General features: G+C 26.6%; 1 protein-coding gene across 1 annotated transcript in view; it reads right to left on the bottom strand.

Annotated features, from left to right (window-relative positions):
* Positions 1 to 2,016: 2,016 nt before the first annotated feature.
* LOC136988476 (two pore potassium channel protein sup-9-like) overlaps positions 2,017 to 20,374 on the bottom strand; it is a 41,104-nt gene continuing 22,746 nt past the window's right edge. The window contains exon 2 of the mRNA XM_067286340.1: positions 2,017 to 3,427. Coding sequence (XP_067142441.1) covers positions 2,610 to 3,427 — 818 coding nt within the window. The 3' untranslated portion in view covers positions 2,017 to 2,609. The remainder of the gene's footprint in view (positions 3,428 to 20,374) is intronic.

Raw genomic sequence — 20,374 nt, forward strand, 5'->3', positions numbered from 1 at the left:
CTAGATAGAGTAAGTCATTGACCATTATCCATTTAATCATTAGGGGGTTACCTATTTAAAAGTAATGTTTATTTAAATATGATAAACAATGCATATAAAATAATCATAAGAATACATTTATTTTAAAAGGTAAGAGTCTTTCTTCTCAGTAGATTTGATCTTACAAGTTGCTGCCAAAACCGAGACTGACAATATAACTGATAACTCAGCTTTCTCAGAAGAAATTTTTTTCTTTATATATATTTTTTATTGCAATTCTTAGTTTTTTCCACAAAAATAAACTTCTCTGAAGTTTACTACAAAGGAAAAATTATATTTCAGCCGTGTTTTTCATGTTTAAAGATGATTTTCCACCATTTTAAGTACTTGAGAGTAGCTTTAAACGATGAAAAATAAATAAATAAAATCGGTATTATTCTGAATATTTTGCATGTATGGAATAGAAAAAATATTCTACTTTTATGACGGAATTTTCCATCATAATTTCTCCTCTTCTTAACGTTCTTATTATTACTCTATTGTAGCTAGAAGCACGTCATATAAAGTTTATGATTTGAGTACTAGAGCAGGCGATTGTATGTTATTTTAATGCTTTTCATTTCACTAAAATAAAACGTTATTAGTATAAATGCAAACTCCTTGAATTATTTCCACTGATTCTATTAATAAAACAAAGAAAAACAACAATAATAAATAGGAATATGTTCATGCTAATGATAAATATACAATGCACATTCACTGGAAATTGTATGATCTCTAGTAATGTTGTCATCATGGAGTTTCTAATAATTTATTCGTATAATTCCTTAAAACTCTTATGTGTAGCAAATCATCATTACAAATTAAATGATCTAACGTGACTATTTGATCCCTGGTTACATTAAGAATAATCAAATTAATCTCTAGAGATATTCTATGTATAAGAATATTTATTAAAATATAGCAAATAATGCGTTAAGACGTACAGAATAATTAAATAATATTTCATTCACATAGTCCTTGTAAATTATTTTGATCAGTTGAATTTTGTGTGTAAAGATTCATGTAATTTCTCATACGTTTTGCTCACATCTTAAGACTTCTTGTCTCAAGTCATTCGATTTTTTTAATATTTAACGAATTATCATTAGTAACTCAATAATTAAACATAATTAGGAGTTAGATACCTTCTAGAGTTATCAAATTAATCTATGAGAAAATCTATATTAGTTATAACGATTTTAATTGATTAAAATATAGTAAATAACGCGTGCAAACAGTTCATCATAACTAAATGATGCTTGGTTCATGCAATTCCTAAGAATTATTTTGATCGTTCGATTCTTACGTTCAAGGATTGGTGTAATATCTCATGATTACTGTTCACCTGAGAAGATTTCTTGTCGAGAGCCATTAAAAATATTCGGATTTTACGGCCGTATCGCGTGATAATTAAAATATCTATTATCATTATCGTACCAAATTATTATCGTAATTAAAACAAGCAACAATAATTATCATAGTATCATTATTTATTTACAATTTTCATCTGTATTTTAACAACATATTATTACAGCTTCAAATATGAGACAGAGAAAAGTTAAATCGAGGTAGTTTGAAAATTAGAAAGGATTTTTTTTATATTAATTTATTTTTTTGTCCTTTATATATACAAAAATGATTTTTCCCTCTTTATTCATTTGTTAAAGAAGAATTTTAAACAAGGATATTCCTTCCACTTTCATAAAATTTCTTTTTTACTTTATAATTAAAATTGGTCTGATAAAAGATTTTAATTTATTTATTTTATAGCAAGATGAAAGAAGCTCTATATTATTGAAAGCATTAATTTTTCTAATTTTAGAGTAATTTAAAAAATTCCAAAAATATTAAACAAATAAATAAATAATAAGAATTAATTTAATTTTTTAGATGTTAACAACGTTTAAGATGATAATTATAATTAACTTTCTTAAATATTATTATTATTATTATTATTATTAATTAAACTCTTTAGAAATTTTTAAAGTTTCGATATGTTTTTTTTGTTTATTTATAGAATAAAATTAAAATTTGAGGGCATTTTTTATATGAGGATATTAATTTTATTATATGTTTATTTTATATAAAAAAGTAACCCGAAATAGTGATATTTTTATATATAATATCATTAGGAATAAGTGGAAATCGTAGCCCAAAAAAATGTATTTTTTTTCTTATTTTGTTTTCACTTCAATGCATTGATTAGAAAAAAGGAACTGAAACTTTCATGCACTTTTCTTGATTCTAAATGATGTTATTAGTATAGAAAACTTCCTCTTGTTAGAGGCAAAAATGTGCTTTGTTTTATTTTAGTCTCAATATTAAGATTTTAAAGCATGATCCTAAACTAATTCCTTCGTTTTGTGACCCTAAATGATATAAAATGTTTAATCTAACTTCTTCCTTAAGAGTAAGAGTACGTCGGTTAAGAAGATCGTAAATAAACAAGAGCGAACGAAAGAAATTAATAAGGGATTTTAAAATGAAATTAAATTAAACAATGAAGTTATAAAGGGATTTAGAAGGGTCCACGAACCATGTAAGGCAATACACGAAATATCATTCCTCCTTTATTCCTAATGAGAAGGTCAAATCGACGCACGCTTCTGCCTGGGATCATCACTTTGAAAAAACAGAGTTGTATCTGCGTGTATGGAATTCAATATGTCTTCTCGAGTTTCCGAAGTGCTAAGAATGTGCATTGGTAAAAGATGCGATGCCTTCGTAGGTGATTTCCTAAACGAATACTTAGATTTAGGCGTCCTCCTGTGGCTGTAACACGTACACGAACAAACCGACGTTATATCGTCACTATCGGATGTTTCGGGTCCTTGCCCCGATATAATGCTACCATTAGCCGTTATAACGTCACCTTCTAAACGTACCGCCTCTTGAGCGGCCGATTGAGCCTCCGCCTCATCCCTTCTCTCGTCTTCTGTGTTCATGGTCATGAACCTCAAAACTAAGAGGTTCATTGCTGCGGAAACTACGGATAATCCGAAGAGGATGAAAACTAAGCTGAAGGCAACGTACTCGGGCTTCCTTTGTAGTGCACTTTCTTTCTGCAATGCTACGTAATCGCCGAAACCTATGGTAGTTAGAGTGATGAAACAGTAATAAAACGAATCGAAATAATCCCAATGTTCGTATGTGGAGAAAGCAGCCGCACCTGTAGTCATAACTATTGTCGATAGAATTGAAACTAAACATATTAAATTAGTCTCTGACACATCAGTGTTTTTCATTTTGAGGCACCTTTTCCCGTGTTTCAATAAGTAGGCCACGAATGTGTTTAATCGTTCTCCGATGCTCTGGAACATCACCAGACCGAGTGGAATTCCTGCCAAGGCGTAGAACATACAAAATGTCTTCCCTCCTAAAGTTGCAGGAGTAGAATGGCCGTAACCTGAAACGAAAAGAGATAAAAGTAAGTCTCCACGAGAATTCGTTTGCAGTTTCTTTGTTAGGTTACAAGTTTGATTTGTTGTAAAAAATACGTTTTTTTTATATATTTATACATTTTTCTTTTCTTTTTCAGGAGATTGAAAAGGAAAATTGCTCGAAATATTTCGTTGGATACACGAGAATATCCTCGATAAACTTTGAATTTAATTTATCCCGAATTTTATTAATTATAATTAACATAAATAAAGATAAGATAACGTAATCAAATTCAAATTTTCACGAAGAACGACGATTGGCTAAGAACAATAAATAAATAAACATTGAAAGATTTAAAAATTTTTTTCTTGTCGTTGATTGGTTAAAAAATTTTTAAGGCCGTCTTAACTTATTTGAATATAATAAAAGACCAATCAGCGTAAGAATGTTTGTATATATGACGTTTATTTTACAATTTTTGTGAAGATGATCAGTGGGCTAAATTTTAAAATAAACAAATTAATTAATTTTTTAAAATAAATTTAAATTTTGACAAATAACCTTTAAAAACAATAAACAAATTAAACGTCGAAATAGTTTTAAAAAATTTTTTGTAAGCGTTGATTGGTTAAAATTCTGTAAGGAGGTCTTAATCGATGTAGTAATAGCCCAATCAGCGTGAGAATGTAAACATATGAAACGTTTATTTTATAATTTCTGTTAAGATGATTGGTGGGCTAAACTTCGAAGTAAACACACTAATTGGTTTAAGTAGGCGTTCTCTGACATAATTAATTCTTTTAAATGGAAAATAATTATAAACAATCATTAATTATACATTTTAATTACAATATTAATATTAAATTTATTTAAACGAGATAAGAAGGGCTTATTCTATATGACTTTGATCTACATTTTTATTTTATTTTGGTGTATTAATAGATTAAATAACAGCAGAATATTTAAAATAAAATAAAAAATAAAAATAAAAATTCGACAAAAAATAAATTTAGTTTAATATATTATTTAATCTCTATGCTTTTTAAGAAACTTTAGTTGTTTAAATACATTATATATATATTTTAAATGTAAACAAAGATATTTACTTAAATATGTTATTAAATTTTTTTTAACGTGAAAGCAACTTAAATTAAAGTTTTTTAAAATATTTGAAGAGTCGGAATTTCTTTAATGTCTGTTTACTTGTGATCTATGTGACTAGGAAACTAATGGTTAGATTTTAATGAAAATTAAATCACGTGTAAAATATAAAACAAGTTTTATCTTAACTAAACTAAACTTATGTAAAATTATTGCTATTTTTCACTAGTAAAATTCTCATTTAAAAATTCAACACATTTAAGTTAAAATATAGGCAATAAATTGAGTAAAAAAATAGTTATTTTTGTTGTTTATAGATTAATTTAACGAGGATATAATATTTCCCATTGTCTATATATAAAATTCCATTATTATATTGTTGTATATAATGTTAATAACAATTATAATTGTTGGACTAATAAATCTTGCGATCCAAAATAAGATTAACCTTTGATAAATACGATCCTTGATATATTTTATCGTATTACTGATTACCATTTATAAAATTATTAATAAATTATTCTGTGATATGATCTTCCTACATCCTTACTGTCATTGCTCGGTGGACATCACATCTGCAGATAACGGCTGTGACGTTACAGGCAGTTGCCAAGACAACGAGCTCCCATTAAAATCATAGTCTTCCAATGCATCTGGTTAGTGTTTCAATTTAGTCGACTGAAATTTCTCAAAATGTTGGCCTACCGAATTCCATTCACGATTCATTCTTAACCGAATTGGATTTTCTAAAGAATGAATTTGTTTGCTGTTGGGAGTATATAACGTTAAAAATCAGCATCGAATACAGGAAACTTTGATCCTTCTTTCATGCTCTAATTTTAGAGTAATTGAGTATAAAATTCCTCTTATTATTCAGATATCGAAGAAAGGAATGCCGTGCATGCTATAAGAATTAATAAAATATAAAATTATGTCTCGTAAGTCTTAGAAAAGATTCTTTTGAATGAAGAGATGAAGATGCTCTACATTATTTAACTTTCAGACGCTCCTATTCTTTGAATACAAAAATTCTCTCTTAAGGACAAAACTTCAAGTTTTATTTCTTTAAAAAAATACTTTAAAAACAAAAAAAATACACGAGAGTTACAATCGAGAAAACGGTAGATAGACCTACATAAAATATTAAGTTAACTTAGTAAGATAAACATTAAAGGAATGGAAGATATATTTTATGACTAAGACAGAGATCGTTGCAACTTTAAATTAATCAAAAAGTTGTTTTGAAGATTCCAAAGAAAGGAAACATCGCATTAAACTTTACTAAATATAAGAAATAAATGAGAAAACGTACCTACTTATGGATAGTTGTACTGTATACAAGAGAATGTTCCTGTAAACCTCTCGAATATTTTGATAATAAAATTTAAACCCTTGGGTGAATATTCTGCATATCTGTTTTTGAATATATTTTTAAAGGAAGAATAAGTTTAAAAAAGAAACAAAAATGTGAATATAAACGATAACAAAACCAACCATCTATTAAGGTGAAAGAATCTACACAAAAGAAATATAACAAAACATCCAACGAGATAAAAATGATCATTAGTAAAAAACAGAATTTTTCAAATGTAATACCATGATTTAAGAAAGATAGATCATGTTTTTTAAAGAAGAAAAATACAATGATAACGTCACTATCGAATATTTAAGTCTTAAATGGATAGATTACGTATTCTAAAACTTAATTTAATTAATTTTATTGTTAAGTATATTACGTGCCTTACATGAAAAAACACATAATTTTTTTATATATTTTAACGTCAATCACTTCCTAAAATTGTTAATTAAATAACTAACAAAGTATATTTTATATAATTTAATTTAAAAAGTGTTAAGACTCGAAAATGGTATCTTGAATTTCACGAAAAGGAGGAAATTTCTAAGAATATTTCTTTAAATTTCGTTTATATATTATTATTATTATTATTTTTTTGAAATATGGTAAACGCGATTTAGATATCGCTAGAGAAATCATAAATAATCGGATATTTGGAAAACTGATCCAAAAATTCTCTAGTGAATAGCTATATATTGTATATACATATACGTTCCCTTGCCTTTTATGTAAAATATAGGTTTTTAGTATTCTCCAATATCGTGTAATCGTTAGAAGTGGAATAAATGTTTATCCTTCTGTCAGTGATACAGTAACGTATATAAATTATTAATTAGAATTATTATTGGAAGAAATAGAAAATTAATTATTTTGAAAAATACTTCTTTCATTTACTTACAGGTTTTTTTAATTTTCAATATTAAAAACTCACGCCTTAAGGAAATGTAATTGTGTTTTGCAACGAGGCTTCTAAGTAAAATTATTAAAAGAATTCTAAAAATATTTTTGCAACTCACTAAAAATTTAGAAGGTTTTAATCCTGATTTCCGACGTATCCAAATACAGAAATTGAATTGAATTCTATGATTGCTTTTGTTTCCTTTCTCCTTTTTTCTTCCTCTATCAATAGCTAAAGAGAAGGAAAAAGAAGAGGAGAACATAAAATATCGTTAATGATAACAATGATGATTTGTTGTTCCTGGTATTAATGCTACTAACTGCACGAAATCTGATACATTCTCAAAGAGGAACTTTGACCTTTCATAATACACATTTTATTTGTATAGAAATCAAGAAAGTAAAAATAAAATAAAGTGAAAAGTAGGTTAGAATGATTATAAAACCACACGTTCCCACTCAAAATCAATAAGTTCGTCAAAAATATCACGAGTAAAAATGGGAGTTACTTTTCAAAAAAAAAAAAAAAACTCATTTCTTTAGTAAATGTTTGCTTAGGAATTTCAGTTATTCTTCGATACAAAAATATGAAAATTTCCTCGATTTAACACAAAGAAGCTTGGTTGTATCAAAATTTTCATCCCGCTAGGATTCCTTTCGGATATTTTTCCTAAGATTTCCTACACTTGAACACATGTCTTGACTATGAAAACGAATCCGAAGTTTGGTGATGAAGATGTATCTGTAAATGCACAGTATCGTAGATGGTGATTTGTAAACTTGTCAATAGCACTTGGTCCCCATTTCCACAATCGTTTACTTGGATCTGAACTTCTTTTACGACTATCTGCAAAGCCATAAATAGATTGCAAGTGCGTGAAAATGGCTTCATCTTTTCTATCTTCGCTTGAATTCATGATTAACACACCTGACTCCTTTATGGCTCTTGCTTTTTTTACGAAAAAGATTTCGATATAATACAGAAAGTAGAATAATTTCCTTATATAAATGTAAATTGAATAAAAAATGTTGGAGAGAAAAAGATTTTTTTCCCCAATTTTTTAAAAATATTTATATAAACATAATTTATAAATATATATTTATCATTATTATTTTTTTTTATTAAATAAGAATTAAACGTTGTTTAATTTACAAAAATCGAAATTTACTTGATTAAGTTCATTGCATTTTAAACTTTCGAGATTTAAGCAGCAAATGTTAATATAATTCGTTCAATTATAGGAGCCGTACGTTAGAAAATGGTTGCTTCCAATTAGTAACTTCTTAATTACATTTATCAATAGCCTGCAGAAAAGCTGTTGAAGTTAAGCAGAATTTTAAAAATAAATCCCGTTTTTGGAAGATAATTCTTCTCTTCCTTTTAATAATTTTCAAAACTAATGAAGCGAGTAAAGACGATCAAATCATTTTGGAATGGATTCTATAAATATAACTTTTGGTTTGTCACTCTTTCTCTAAAATGAAAACGACAGAATGCTCTTGTTAAAAATTGAAAAGAGTATTATTGACAATAAATGAGTGAAAAAAAAAGTTGGAGTTGTATAAATATTTAAACCCTCTCCATCAATAATATATAATCTCATCCAGCAACGTTACTTAGGATTTATATAAAGAAGGATAAGACTTTATCCGAGGTTATAAAAAGAAAAACCCTTGGAAAATGTTACTATATTATAGATCTTAATAAATGTTATGATAATCTGAAGTGATCCCTATGGTAATTTAAAGAAATTGTGATGATAAGTATACCAAGTAGAAAATTAAACGTCAACTGTGACATCTAAGTCAATATCAGTGAGAGCGTATCAATAAAACTTATATTAGGATATATCCACCGTTGAAAATTATAAAAAGAAATATCTTTCTCCGGATAAATTTAACGTAACTAAAGGAAAAGATGTTTATATATACTGTATAAACTATATATATGTATAATGTTGTGACCACCTGTGCTTATTACTTTATTTTTCCCTCACATATCTTTTAAACTAATTAAAAATGAAGATTTATTTTGTTAACGTTATTCTCGTTTAACAAATTTGTTTATTTTTTAACGTTAAATTAGCTTATTTAAACTGCAAAGGATTAATTATTAATATAAATATCTAACTTAAACATTAGCAAAGTACACGTTTGTTTTATTAAAGCTATTAATAAATTTAGAAATATTTTTAAATACTATTTTTTTTAGATTTATAATTGTTTAAATTAACTTTATTTAAATGATAATTTACGTTAAGAATGATGACGAATGCTTAAATCCATCGAAGAATCTATGTATAGAAGAAGAGGGAGAATTTATAAAGACGATAATAAAGAAAATCTGGATATTTGTATATACTAAAAGAGACAAGAATTCTTTAAGTTCCTGTTGAAAGGAAGAAGAAATATTGAAGAAAAATGAAGATAAATTAAAAGGACACAAATGTCAAGACTTAAGACAACTGATAAAGAATGTAAAGGTGCAGAGAAGTGAAGATCTCTACAGAAAAAAGAAGGTCTTACCACATAAACAGAAGCCTGATGATAAAGATGATGATTATAAATCAATTATGTTATAACTGTTAATAATTTCTTTTAAATAATCATCGAATAAGCATCATTAATATTATTTAAAATTTTTATTATTATATTTTAATTAATCTATACAGAAGAAAATTAATAAAGTATCTAAAATAAACTATATTCAAATCTAAAAAGGAAACATAATTCATTTTTAACCATGCACTGACAAGTTTATTGATAACACTTTTGAATGATGGCTACTCTTGAATCAAAAAATAGAGATTTTGTGTGAAAAGTCATCTGCCATTTTTTTTTTTTTTTTATCTACTGGAAACATTAAAAAAACTATATAAATGCAGCAAAAGCTATAATAGAAAGAAAAATTTCGAATATTTCGAGGATAAAAAGTTAATGTTTAAAAAATATATATATTTTTTATATAGATATTTTAGAGTTTCTTTATTCACTTTTCATTTTAAAATATTTCCAGGTAAATATACAAGTATAAATAATGTATACATTAAAAAATTCAAAATAAATTATTTTTACTAGATAAATAGAATTTTTATGTAAAATATCTTTAAATCTTAGAAAATATATCAAAAAATATGAAAGTGGCCATACTAGAACGATTACATATCGGTTTTATCTGAAAACATATTTACTATTTATAGTCGAATTTTTCATAGAAAATCGAGAGTTATCAATCAATTTACTTATGTTTTGCGTAAACAGGATATTTTTATATAAAGTAAAGAAAAAAAATTTTTTATTTACCCTCCTATAGCTTTATTTAAAAAATCTTATTTCTGTTTATCCATTAGTAGAGTATTACGCGCCTGTAGATAGGCTTGACTGCATAAGACCTTTACATACAGAGAAGTAACCTTTACAGGAGCTGGAACGAAAAATAAACTTGTTTTTTTTAAACATTAGCTTAAGCGTACCTTTAACATTTCTAAATATCGAAGTTTAAAAGCGCTTTAATAAGTTTATTCGAGATAAAAATGGATATATAAAATGCGAAGAAAGCTCATTAGCTAAAGAAATATCACTTCATTCAATTTTTCCCCCTATACACAAATTCTTTGCATTTAATTTTACATTGAAGCTATTTAAAGACTATAAATAGTAACGTCTGCTGAGCTATTTTTAGCAACTGCTCCGTAGCACGCAATGCATATTCTTTCATCATCTCAAGTTTTGAGTGAATTTACGCTGGAGAATTATTCTCCAAGATATAACTAAATTTATCGATCGTTAAATAAACTAAAACATTCTATCCTCAAAGTCCTGGATGAAGTGCAGGAGAATAATAATAATAAAAAAAATATATATATAATAAAATAAGTAAGAAAATATTGTTGGAAATAGTTTAAATATTAAAGCAGCTGCGTTATTATATTTTATTTTCGATAGTTTAAAATCACTAAAAGTGTTTGACGAAGACAAATTCTCGTATCATCCGAACAAAGTTCTTATTATTTTCTCTTATGAATTTCTAGTTTAACATTAATATTATTGCTATATTGCGTGATAAATATATCATCGATTTGCTTATTCTTAGAAAGGTAGAGTGCTAAGGTACTGTACATACATATATATATAAATTCAATGCAATAAAGATAAAGAAAAAAAAATTGACCAATAACAGAATGGAAAGTTGAAATAAAGGAGAGCGATTATCTAATTTTAAATTTACAGTATTAGAAGCAAAACAGTTTTGCTGCAGCAGTATATGATGATATACCAAACACGTACAAGGAAAATTGTTGGAATGTGTCCAGACATGTGTCTGAGATACTGCTAGGGTATTAATGATGCGAAAGGCACCGGTCAAGAAAAGTGAAACTATTCCATTAATTCTGGCCACCCAGTCTTAAGAGATCGCGTTAGTTAGCGGGATAAAAAAATTAATTCGATACAAAATCGGGCGTGAATTTTATACAAGAGGGAGAAATTTATTATTAGAAGAGTTAATAATTGTAATATTATTGTTTTTGTGTAGTTAGGACGAGCTTGTTTTTTGTAATCCCTTTGCGTTGAAGTGAAGCCGATGGACTTTCGGGCTCTTCTGTCGGTTTTTGGCAATTCGATAGCATTTTATTTATACGATTCGATTATTTGATAGAACGATCTCTCACAAACAAAAGGCCAATAATCAAAAAACAAAAATAGTATTTTTTTCCCCTCTTCCTTCAAAGTGGTATTTTTTATTTTTGGAGGCAGCTTAGACGACAACTGCACACGGAAAAGACTAATTTCAACTTCCTCCTACTTTGTTATAATTCGTTTTTGGAGATAAATTTTTTTTAGTTTATTCCATTTTTATCGAAATAAACGCAATGCGACTGAAAAATACTCACGTTTTTTTATTTTTAAATTTTTCCTTTGGATAAAATCCATATTAAGTTATAATAAGCGCCTTTCTTTCTCTCAAATAACAAACTAAATATTCAATTTTTTACCTAATAAATGAATGAAATTAGTAAGTAATTCTGCTTTTATAACTATTTTAAAACACGAATAAGTTAATATATTCAAGAATATTTAATTATTTTTTTAGTATAATGCTCGTAGAATTACATTCGTGCATTGATGTCTTATCATTCTCATCGATGTTTTATTAATATACGAGCTTAAATCAGCTGAAAAATGGCTTGCTTAACTTAAATTTTTTGAATGAAAGTTACAAATAATCAAGATATATAAGACGAAACTTAATTATAACGACAGAAGAGGAGTTGTGACACGTCAAACGATACTCCAACTTCAATTTCATTAAGTACTTTTAAGTAATGGAGATTGCTAATTATTCCTTTAATTGTTCGGTCAACTTAGAAAAATAAAAAAATGTTTAATTTCTTTAAAATTAAACATTTTCTCTACTCCCTTCGATAAAAAAAATGTATTTTAAGGAATTAAATATAATCGAATATATTTAAAATATTATAATTTTTACGCTTAAAATTACGAGATTTTATCACTAAGAAAAGTACAAATTTCCTAGATTTTATTATTAAAATTGGATATTTTCAACAATATTTTAACTAAAATTTATTCATATTTATCTCAATTTTAGTAGAACTAATGAGAAAATTATATAAAATAACATTTGATAATTTGTTTCTAATACGATTGCTTAACTAATTATGCTAAAAGTTTAATTCTAAATGCAATTAACTCCTCCATAATAAATGGATAATTAATTGCAATATTGTATTATACAGGACGATATATAAGCGTATAAAAGTGATAACAAAGCGCTGTTTATACAGAAAGAATTTTATTAACAAGAAAATAATCGCTTAAAAATAATTCCAGTTTAGTTTTGGTGTCGAGATAATCGTTTAGGTGTAATTAGCCAGGGATATCTAACGTATAGCTGCACTTTATTATCTGCACAGATAAAGATTTTGGGGTCAGTCGATAGAGAAAAAACTCGTCTTACAAGAGGACAACATCCTTTTCCGGATAAACTCCTGTCTAGTATATATATATAGTTGACTACAGACGTTCAATAATATTATATCGTGTCACAGAACACATTTAATATAAGTATACTACCGTAAAAGTGTAAGAAGTAACATAAACAGGAGTATTAAACAACATAAAACATGAATAAACACTCGAATATATGTCTAAACTTTCTTCCTTAAGAAATATATTTTAAAAAATTAAAGTTTAAACGTGCAAAAATAATTGTAGCGTCGTCACAATGCCAGGCTTAAATTTTTAATCATATTTTTTAAATTTATTTAATTTAAAATATATGCTCTCAATCTCGAATTAGTAGTAAATTGCCCCTGTACATCACACTTTTCCTGATAACGGTTATCTATGTAACTGTTCTGGAGAACATTTTTGAATTGAAATCCGGTCGAGATCGGAAGTTCGTATATAGTAAATGTATCTAACACCGTTCTCGAGATTAAGAAGGGACGGACAAACAGACGGACGACAGTAGGAATTTATAGGTGTACAATTTTTTCAAACTGTAGCCAAATTATTTAATTATTAAATCATCAGCTGTTCGATTAGTAGGATCGATTTGTAATTATTCCGTATTTATCCTGTTTCCTTTATCCTATTATATTGTAATTATCCTTTTCTGCAATACTGTAATTACACAATAAATTGTACAAAAACTGTATAATTTAAAGCATAACTGATTATAAAATTTCAAGTTACAAGTTTCAAATTTACGACTTACGATGATGATAAATTCTACAGAATTAATCTCTGTAGGATACAGGATACAGGATTAAATCCAGGATTGATAAAAATTCTGTATAAATTTAAAGAATAACTGACATGAAAATTCCAATTACATATTTAAATTTTACGCTGGACGACGATAAATTCTACAGGATTAATTTCTAATTGAATCTGGAACGTTGTTATTCTGTAAATATTTTTAAATCTATCTTAGTTAAAATATTTAATTATCGAGTTAAACGTTCTCGAAAACTATGTTCTACTTCCATGTCTTTATAGTGTTAAATATAGAATTAAGACGTTGTTGTTTGCCTTGGAAAATTAAGTGGAACTACCACTCGACACACGAGTGCAATCCATTAAAACAATAATAATTTTTAAAATTTATATAAAATATTAATTAATAACGGCGAGAAGCGTGTTTTTACTACGTTATATTTTTAAAAAATCGAGTAAATTCTACGAAAGAAGTCACACAACTTCAAATAACTCGTATATAACAGCGTAAAACTGCACGTAAAAATGCAATTTTCTCTTAAATCTTTCTCGAAAAAAAAAAGAAAAAATTCAATCTGCAAATAGCGTGCATAATTTTCATTCTTTTTAAAATATTTTTTACTGTAATTTTTTATACATTATTACCGACATAACTGACACTTTTCATATTTATCCCAACCGCGAAGAAAAATAAATGAAGCTTCCAAGATAAATCGTCTCACCTCGATCAAACAACAGTTAGCTACAGATATATTGTGTGTCAAGTACTAAACTTTATTTTTGTCACCAGTAAATGTGCTACGAATAAACAAATCTGTATATATATATATATATGTCTTACAATATTCTGTAATTTTTATCGACGAATAATCGATTATATAATTTTCTTTACCCTTTATTCCTGTTTTAAATAATAAATATTCTATCTATAGAATCGAATAGAAGAGAGAATAGATGCTCTGTCTATGTTTACATACATTAATATTCTACCTACAGATACTTTATCTATAGAACAGAATACTTTGTAGATAGAGCAGAGAATAAATATTCTACTTATGCTTATATATAGAATAAAATATGTGTGTGCGCTTGTACAAATGTTGTACACCTATAGAATAAGGCAGAGAATAGAGAAAGATAAAGTTACGGGTTGCTTAACTTTCTCGGCAAAAAAAAAAAAAAAGTTAAAATTGCGTGTGGCACTAGCTATTAACGAAATTTTATTTAACTTTTTATGTTATTAATTATTATAAAAATGGCAGAAAGCTTAATTTTCAGGGTAGAGATGAGTTTTATTTAAAAAACTGTAAATGCTAATAACGAGTAAAATCATTAAGTCCGATTCCACTCGAGATATGACACACGACCCTTTCTATCTCCCCACCCCGTCGACCTTTAACCATCAAAATGTAACACCATCACTGCCCCTAATACACAAACCTCCCTGCAAAATTTCGGAAAATTTCGACAAAAGGCACAGGAGTTATTAAGCTTCGAAGTGGGTGAAGAAAATCGTGTCACATACACACATAGAAAAACCCTCGAATATTTTTGCACTTCTCGACGTTTCAAGGTCAAAATGAAAATATTTTGGGGGGGATAATTTTTTGACCGATTACTATACTTTTCCGTCTATCATATATAACAGCCGGAAAGGTAATAAAGCATAGATATTCTACTTTAGATATTACCTACAGAATAAATTAGGATATAAGTACTCTAATTACGCTTACAGATTTATTAAGAAAGTAACTTTATGCAAATAAATTATAGATATTTTGAGAATGATCGATTAAAGAAAAAAAGAACAGACAAACGGACTAACCGCGAAAGAAATCTCTACATAAAAATGTTATTATATAGCAGAAAAGCGAGAAAAATAGTTTTTTATATGATTTTTAAAGGGTTATAAAAGATAATTTGCTATAAGAGAGTTTTTAATTCACTATTTAAACGTAAAAATCTCTTGATATTTGTCGAGAAAGCGTGACGAGATTTGTCTTTCAATTGGTAGAATGCCTGTTTTTCCCTATTCACTTTCCTCCTCTAGTAATGAGTTTGTCCTTTACTTCTTCTCCTGGGGAATAAATGCATTTGTTTCGTCTTATACCACTTTCAATACATGTGCCATACTTTCTTTATCCACGCAATTTTGGTTAAGACTTCCTCTCTACACCTTTAGCCTCCTAACAATTATTTAAACTTAACGAAGAAATACATTATTTATACATTAAACAAGCTGAACATTATTTGTTTAGAATAAATTAAAATAATCAATTAATCGTTAAAATCGCCGAAAACAAAACAAAACCTTTGCCATTTTACATGCTTCAGATGAAAGAAAGAATTGCAGCTTTTATAAAATAATTTATATTTAAATTAATTTTTTTAATAGCATCGGCTTAAGAAAAAGGATGAGGATGAGGAGGATGTCGTCGATTCTTTAAAGATGGAGGACGTTAACAGGTTTACAATTTTTGTTGAAGCGATAATTTAGAAGAATAAAGTTAGAAATGAAGAGAATTATATAATATTAACATCTTTCATACTTAAAAAAATATTCAATTTTTAAGTATCAGCTGAAGTAAGAAGAGGAGGAAGAGGATATCATCAATTTTTTTAAGACGAGAGACATTAACAGATTTAGAAGCTTATTTGGATCAATAGTTTTCAAAAAATAGTAAATATAACTGAGATATCATCTCGGTTATATCACTATAGTACGCTGATATCTTCCACGCTTCAAAACACGATAAGATTTATATAATTTTTAAGTATCAGCTCGAGGGAAAGGATGAAGATTCTGATGGATATTTTTAGATTAGAAGCTGAGTTATATGACTAGTTCTGGGGAATAAAGTTAGAAGTAAGGATAAATGAGAAGATATTATCTCAGTTATATCATATTGATATCTTTACGCTTCAAAACAAGTTGGGATTTATATAATTTTTAAGCATCAGCTCGAGGAGAAGGATGAGGAAAAGAATACTGTTAATACCTTTCAGATAGATATTTTCAAATTTAAAAGCTTAGTTAAACCATTGTTTTTGAAGAAAAAAGTTAGAGGTAAGGCTAACTGAGAAGATATCATCACAATTATGTCATATTGTTACCTTTCACGTAAAGATTTACGTAATTTACAAGAGAGATTGCATGAGAGTTAGAAGCATTTTCCTATGAAAAATTGTCACATTTGAATAAAAGGAATAAAAAATTTGGTTAGAAATTTATAAAGTAATTTGTCATGTGCGTATTTTAATTGCATTGATTCGAAGTGTTTAATTTAAAAATTAATTTAATGATTAGTTAAGCAATTCTGGTTCTCGACGTGTTGACGAGAAATCAATTTTTTTTCAAAAATTACGAAAAATTATATAAGAAATTTAACTTGTTTCTTATTAAAAATGAATGATAATAACTTCGGTTTTAATTTTTTTTAAGTTTTATTTATTTTATATCGGAGAAAATTAAAGAATTTATTGTTAAATTATTCATTAAAAATGCTTAAAAGATTTATGTAAACAGTTTTCTATAAATTTGCAGGTAATTATATTCAAATAACCAAGTTTCTATACTTAATTTTATTAATTAAAAGTTGATAGAGTCGAGGGGAATTCTTTAATTTTTCTCTTTAATTTTCAATGAATATTCATTTAAAAAGTATTCATTAATTTTTTAATAAATATTCATAAATATTCACACAAAATAAGATTTATATCAAAGAAATTTATCAAAAAAGTTCTCGAATAATATTTTTATTTTTAATTTTATTAAGAAAATAAATTATTTTATAAATTCTGAACAGTTTAACTTTAAATTCTATTATATTATACTGGTTTAAGAAGAAATAGTCATAGAACATTTTATTTTTATGGGAGGAAATATTTAAATTTAAATATATAAATATATATAATGTATTATAATAATACTGAAATTTAATTCAATTAAATACGTTTAATTAAACTGTAGAGAGTAAAAATTACAGAAATTCTCGAGAAAACTTTAATTTCCTTTACAGTTTATATAAACTGTACTTAAAATTTAATTAATATAATTAATTACAAGTAAAATTTTAAAGAAATCTTATATAAATATAAGTAAATTGTTAGCAATATTCATTGTTTTGTATGATGAAAGATTTTGTGTGCCTGTCTCATATTGGATAGTGGAACAGAGTTACGTCAAGCGTATCCTTTCTGGTCAGTAAAATCATTGATTTTATTGTTAGCAATACTCTAAAAAACAATACTTTCTACATTTTATTCACAATAAAACGCTCTATTTTAACATTATTTTCCTTTATGCAATTGATTCTAATTACGTTTATCCATTTGGCATATATTTATAAGCATATTTTCTCCCTTAAATTTTAATTATAGTTATAAATTATACTATTTTTTTATTATATCCAGCTTCTTTAGTGAGCTTACAACATTTCTAAACCCATTCTGAATATATAAATTTCAATTTTAACTTTTAAACAAGACACAGAGTTTTCGTGCATCTAGAATATATAAATAGATATTTTTTTAAAAAATTTTGTTTATAATATTTACAATTTTATGATTATTTTACTATAACTTCTGCCTTATTTTGTAAATTGGTAGCATTTTTAGCTGTGTTTCGTGTGCATAAATTCCAATTTCGTTAACCAAACAGTGGAATCTCTACGCATCCATCTATACAATTTTAACGTCTATAACTTTATTATAACTCTCTTAAAAACTAATCTTACTATATCTTATGTAATATATTATGTTTTTTAATTAATTAAACCGTAATTTGAAAAAAAATTGTTGATCTATAAATTCCTACTGGCAGCTGTCTGTTCGTCCTTCCTTAAGCCGTCATAATCTTGAGAACGGTATCAGATAGATAAAAGTCGAAAGCCTAGGGATAGGAGGCCCCAATTAACTATATACGAACTTCCTGTTTGAACCGGATGTCACGTGATCTACATTTAAAGTGTTACTCAGAACGAGTTACATAGATGATCGGCATGACTCCGTTGTTATCAGGAAAAGTATGATGTACAGGGGCAAGACACTTTTAAGATCGAGAGCGTATATTTTAAATTAAATAAATTAAAAATTACAGCTTAGCATTGTGACGATGTCATAATTATTTTTTAATATATATTATAGCATACTTTTATTATATAACACCATTATTCCTGCAGGGAAACTCCCTAATTATTAATAAAACATCTATCTAATCTCTTATCTACATAAAGGTCTTGATTTTAATAATTTATACAACATAATATGCACTTATTCATTGTTATATGATGTAAATGATAGTGATATATACAGTTATTTTATATATAGTTACATGTACATACTTAATATTCAATTAAGATGATCTTTTATTAATATTAAGCAAGATGGCATCTTAAGGAAATTATTAAGAGAAGTCAATTTATATATAAGAAGATTCGGTGTTAATACAAATTTATCTTTAAAAGGACATACTAAAATTGTATTTAAGTCCAACAAAATCCAATATTTTAACTTTTTTTACAACTTATCTGCTTCATTTTATAAGCTTGGAGCATCGAAAATTCCATTTTCTTGACTTTAATCTTTTAATATATTCCTCCTTATTAATAATTAAAATAACATTAGCAATTTTTAAAACATTTTTTTAAAAAATATTCTCTTTTTTATTATATCTTCATGAATGAGAATTATGGATATAACTTTGCATTTCTATTTATGGTGACTGAACCTTTTTAAAGTATCGATCGACAAAACTTGTTCCACTAATTGCTTATTGTAATGATCCAAAAGTATTCCTGGTTACATTACTTAAAAATTTATTAAATATTACATTTATCTTGCATAAAATTTGGGAGAAAAGTTTCGAAAATGTAAGATATCTTCGTGGTTTATTATTATTTTGAGTTGACTTTCTGCAACTTGCATAATTCCTGATTCTTCCAGCATCTTCTACAACATTCTTTTTACATTATTTGTGATCTTTTTAGTGTCTTATTGCATAATTTCTGGTCCTTCTAACAGTTTTCTTGCATAATTTCTGATCATTTTAGCATGATTTTTCACTGTTTTTATCCTTTCAGCATCACTTTTGCATTGCTCTTCATCCTTTTAGCATCTTTTTTGTATTTCTAATCCTTACATCTTTCTTATATAAATTCTGATTCTTTCAATATCTTTCTTGCATAATATCTCATCCTTCCAGCACCTTTTTTGCAGCTTACAGAATATTTATTGCATACTTTAACTATCTAAGAAGGACGCCGAACGGATCAGAATGCAAAACATTCGAATTTCACATGTACTACGAGTCTTTCCAAGAAAAAAAAACTTAACTTATTTTACAAGAAACTAGAATATAAATCGAAAATCTTGTGATTCTTGTTGGGTTCGTTTAATATTATTATTTTTTATGACAATGTACGAACTACGTTTTAAAATTAAATCCAAGATCCAAAGATAATTTCATCAAGGAACAAGTTAATGGTAAAAAAAATTATTTGGTTTCGTTGGATGCTATTAATAAATTGATTTTAGTGGACATAAAACAATAAATTATTGTTTCTTTATATTGTTAACTGTTGAAAAACTTAATTGTATCATTATATTTTATTCAATTTCAACAAAAATAACGCTCTGATTTGGCTTGTGGAAGATAAAGTTTGTCAAATGTCTTCACGTCTTCCTTGATAAATGTTTTCCACGTTTTAAACTTTATCTTGGCAAATTGGAAATTTTACAATACATGTTCAAAATAAAAAATATATATATTATTTTCAATTTTAAGCATTCAAAAAGTATGGATTTTAATTTGCTTTCAATTACTTATCTGTTATAAATTTAGTGTGCAAAAATTATAATATTTTTAATAAATTTAAT

The sequence above is a fragment of the Centruroides vittatus genome, unplaced genomic scaffold (assembly GCF_030686945.1).
Source record: "Centruroides vittatus isolate TY-2023 unplaced genomic scaffold, ASM3068694v2 scaffold_3315, whole genome shotgun sequence".
Lineage (NCBI taxonomy): Eukaryota > Metazoa > Arthropoda > Arachnida > Scorpiones > Buthidae > Centruroides > Centruroides vittatus.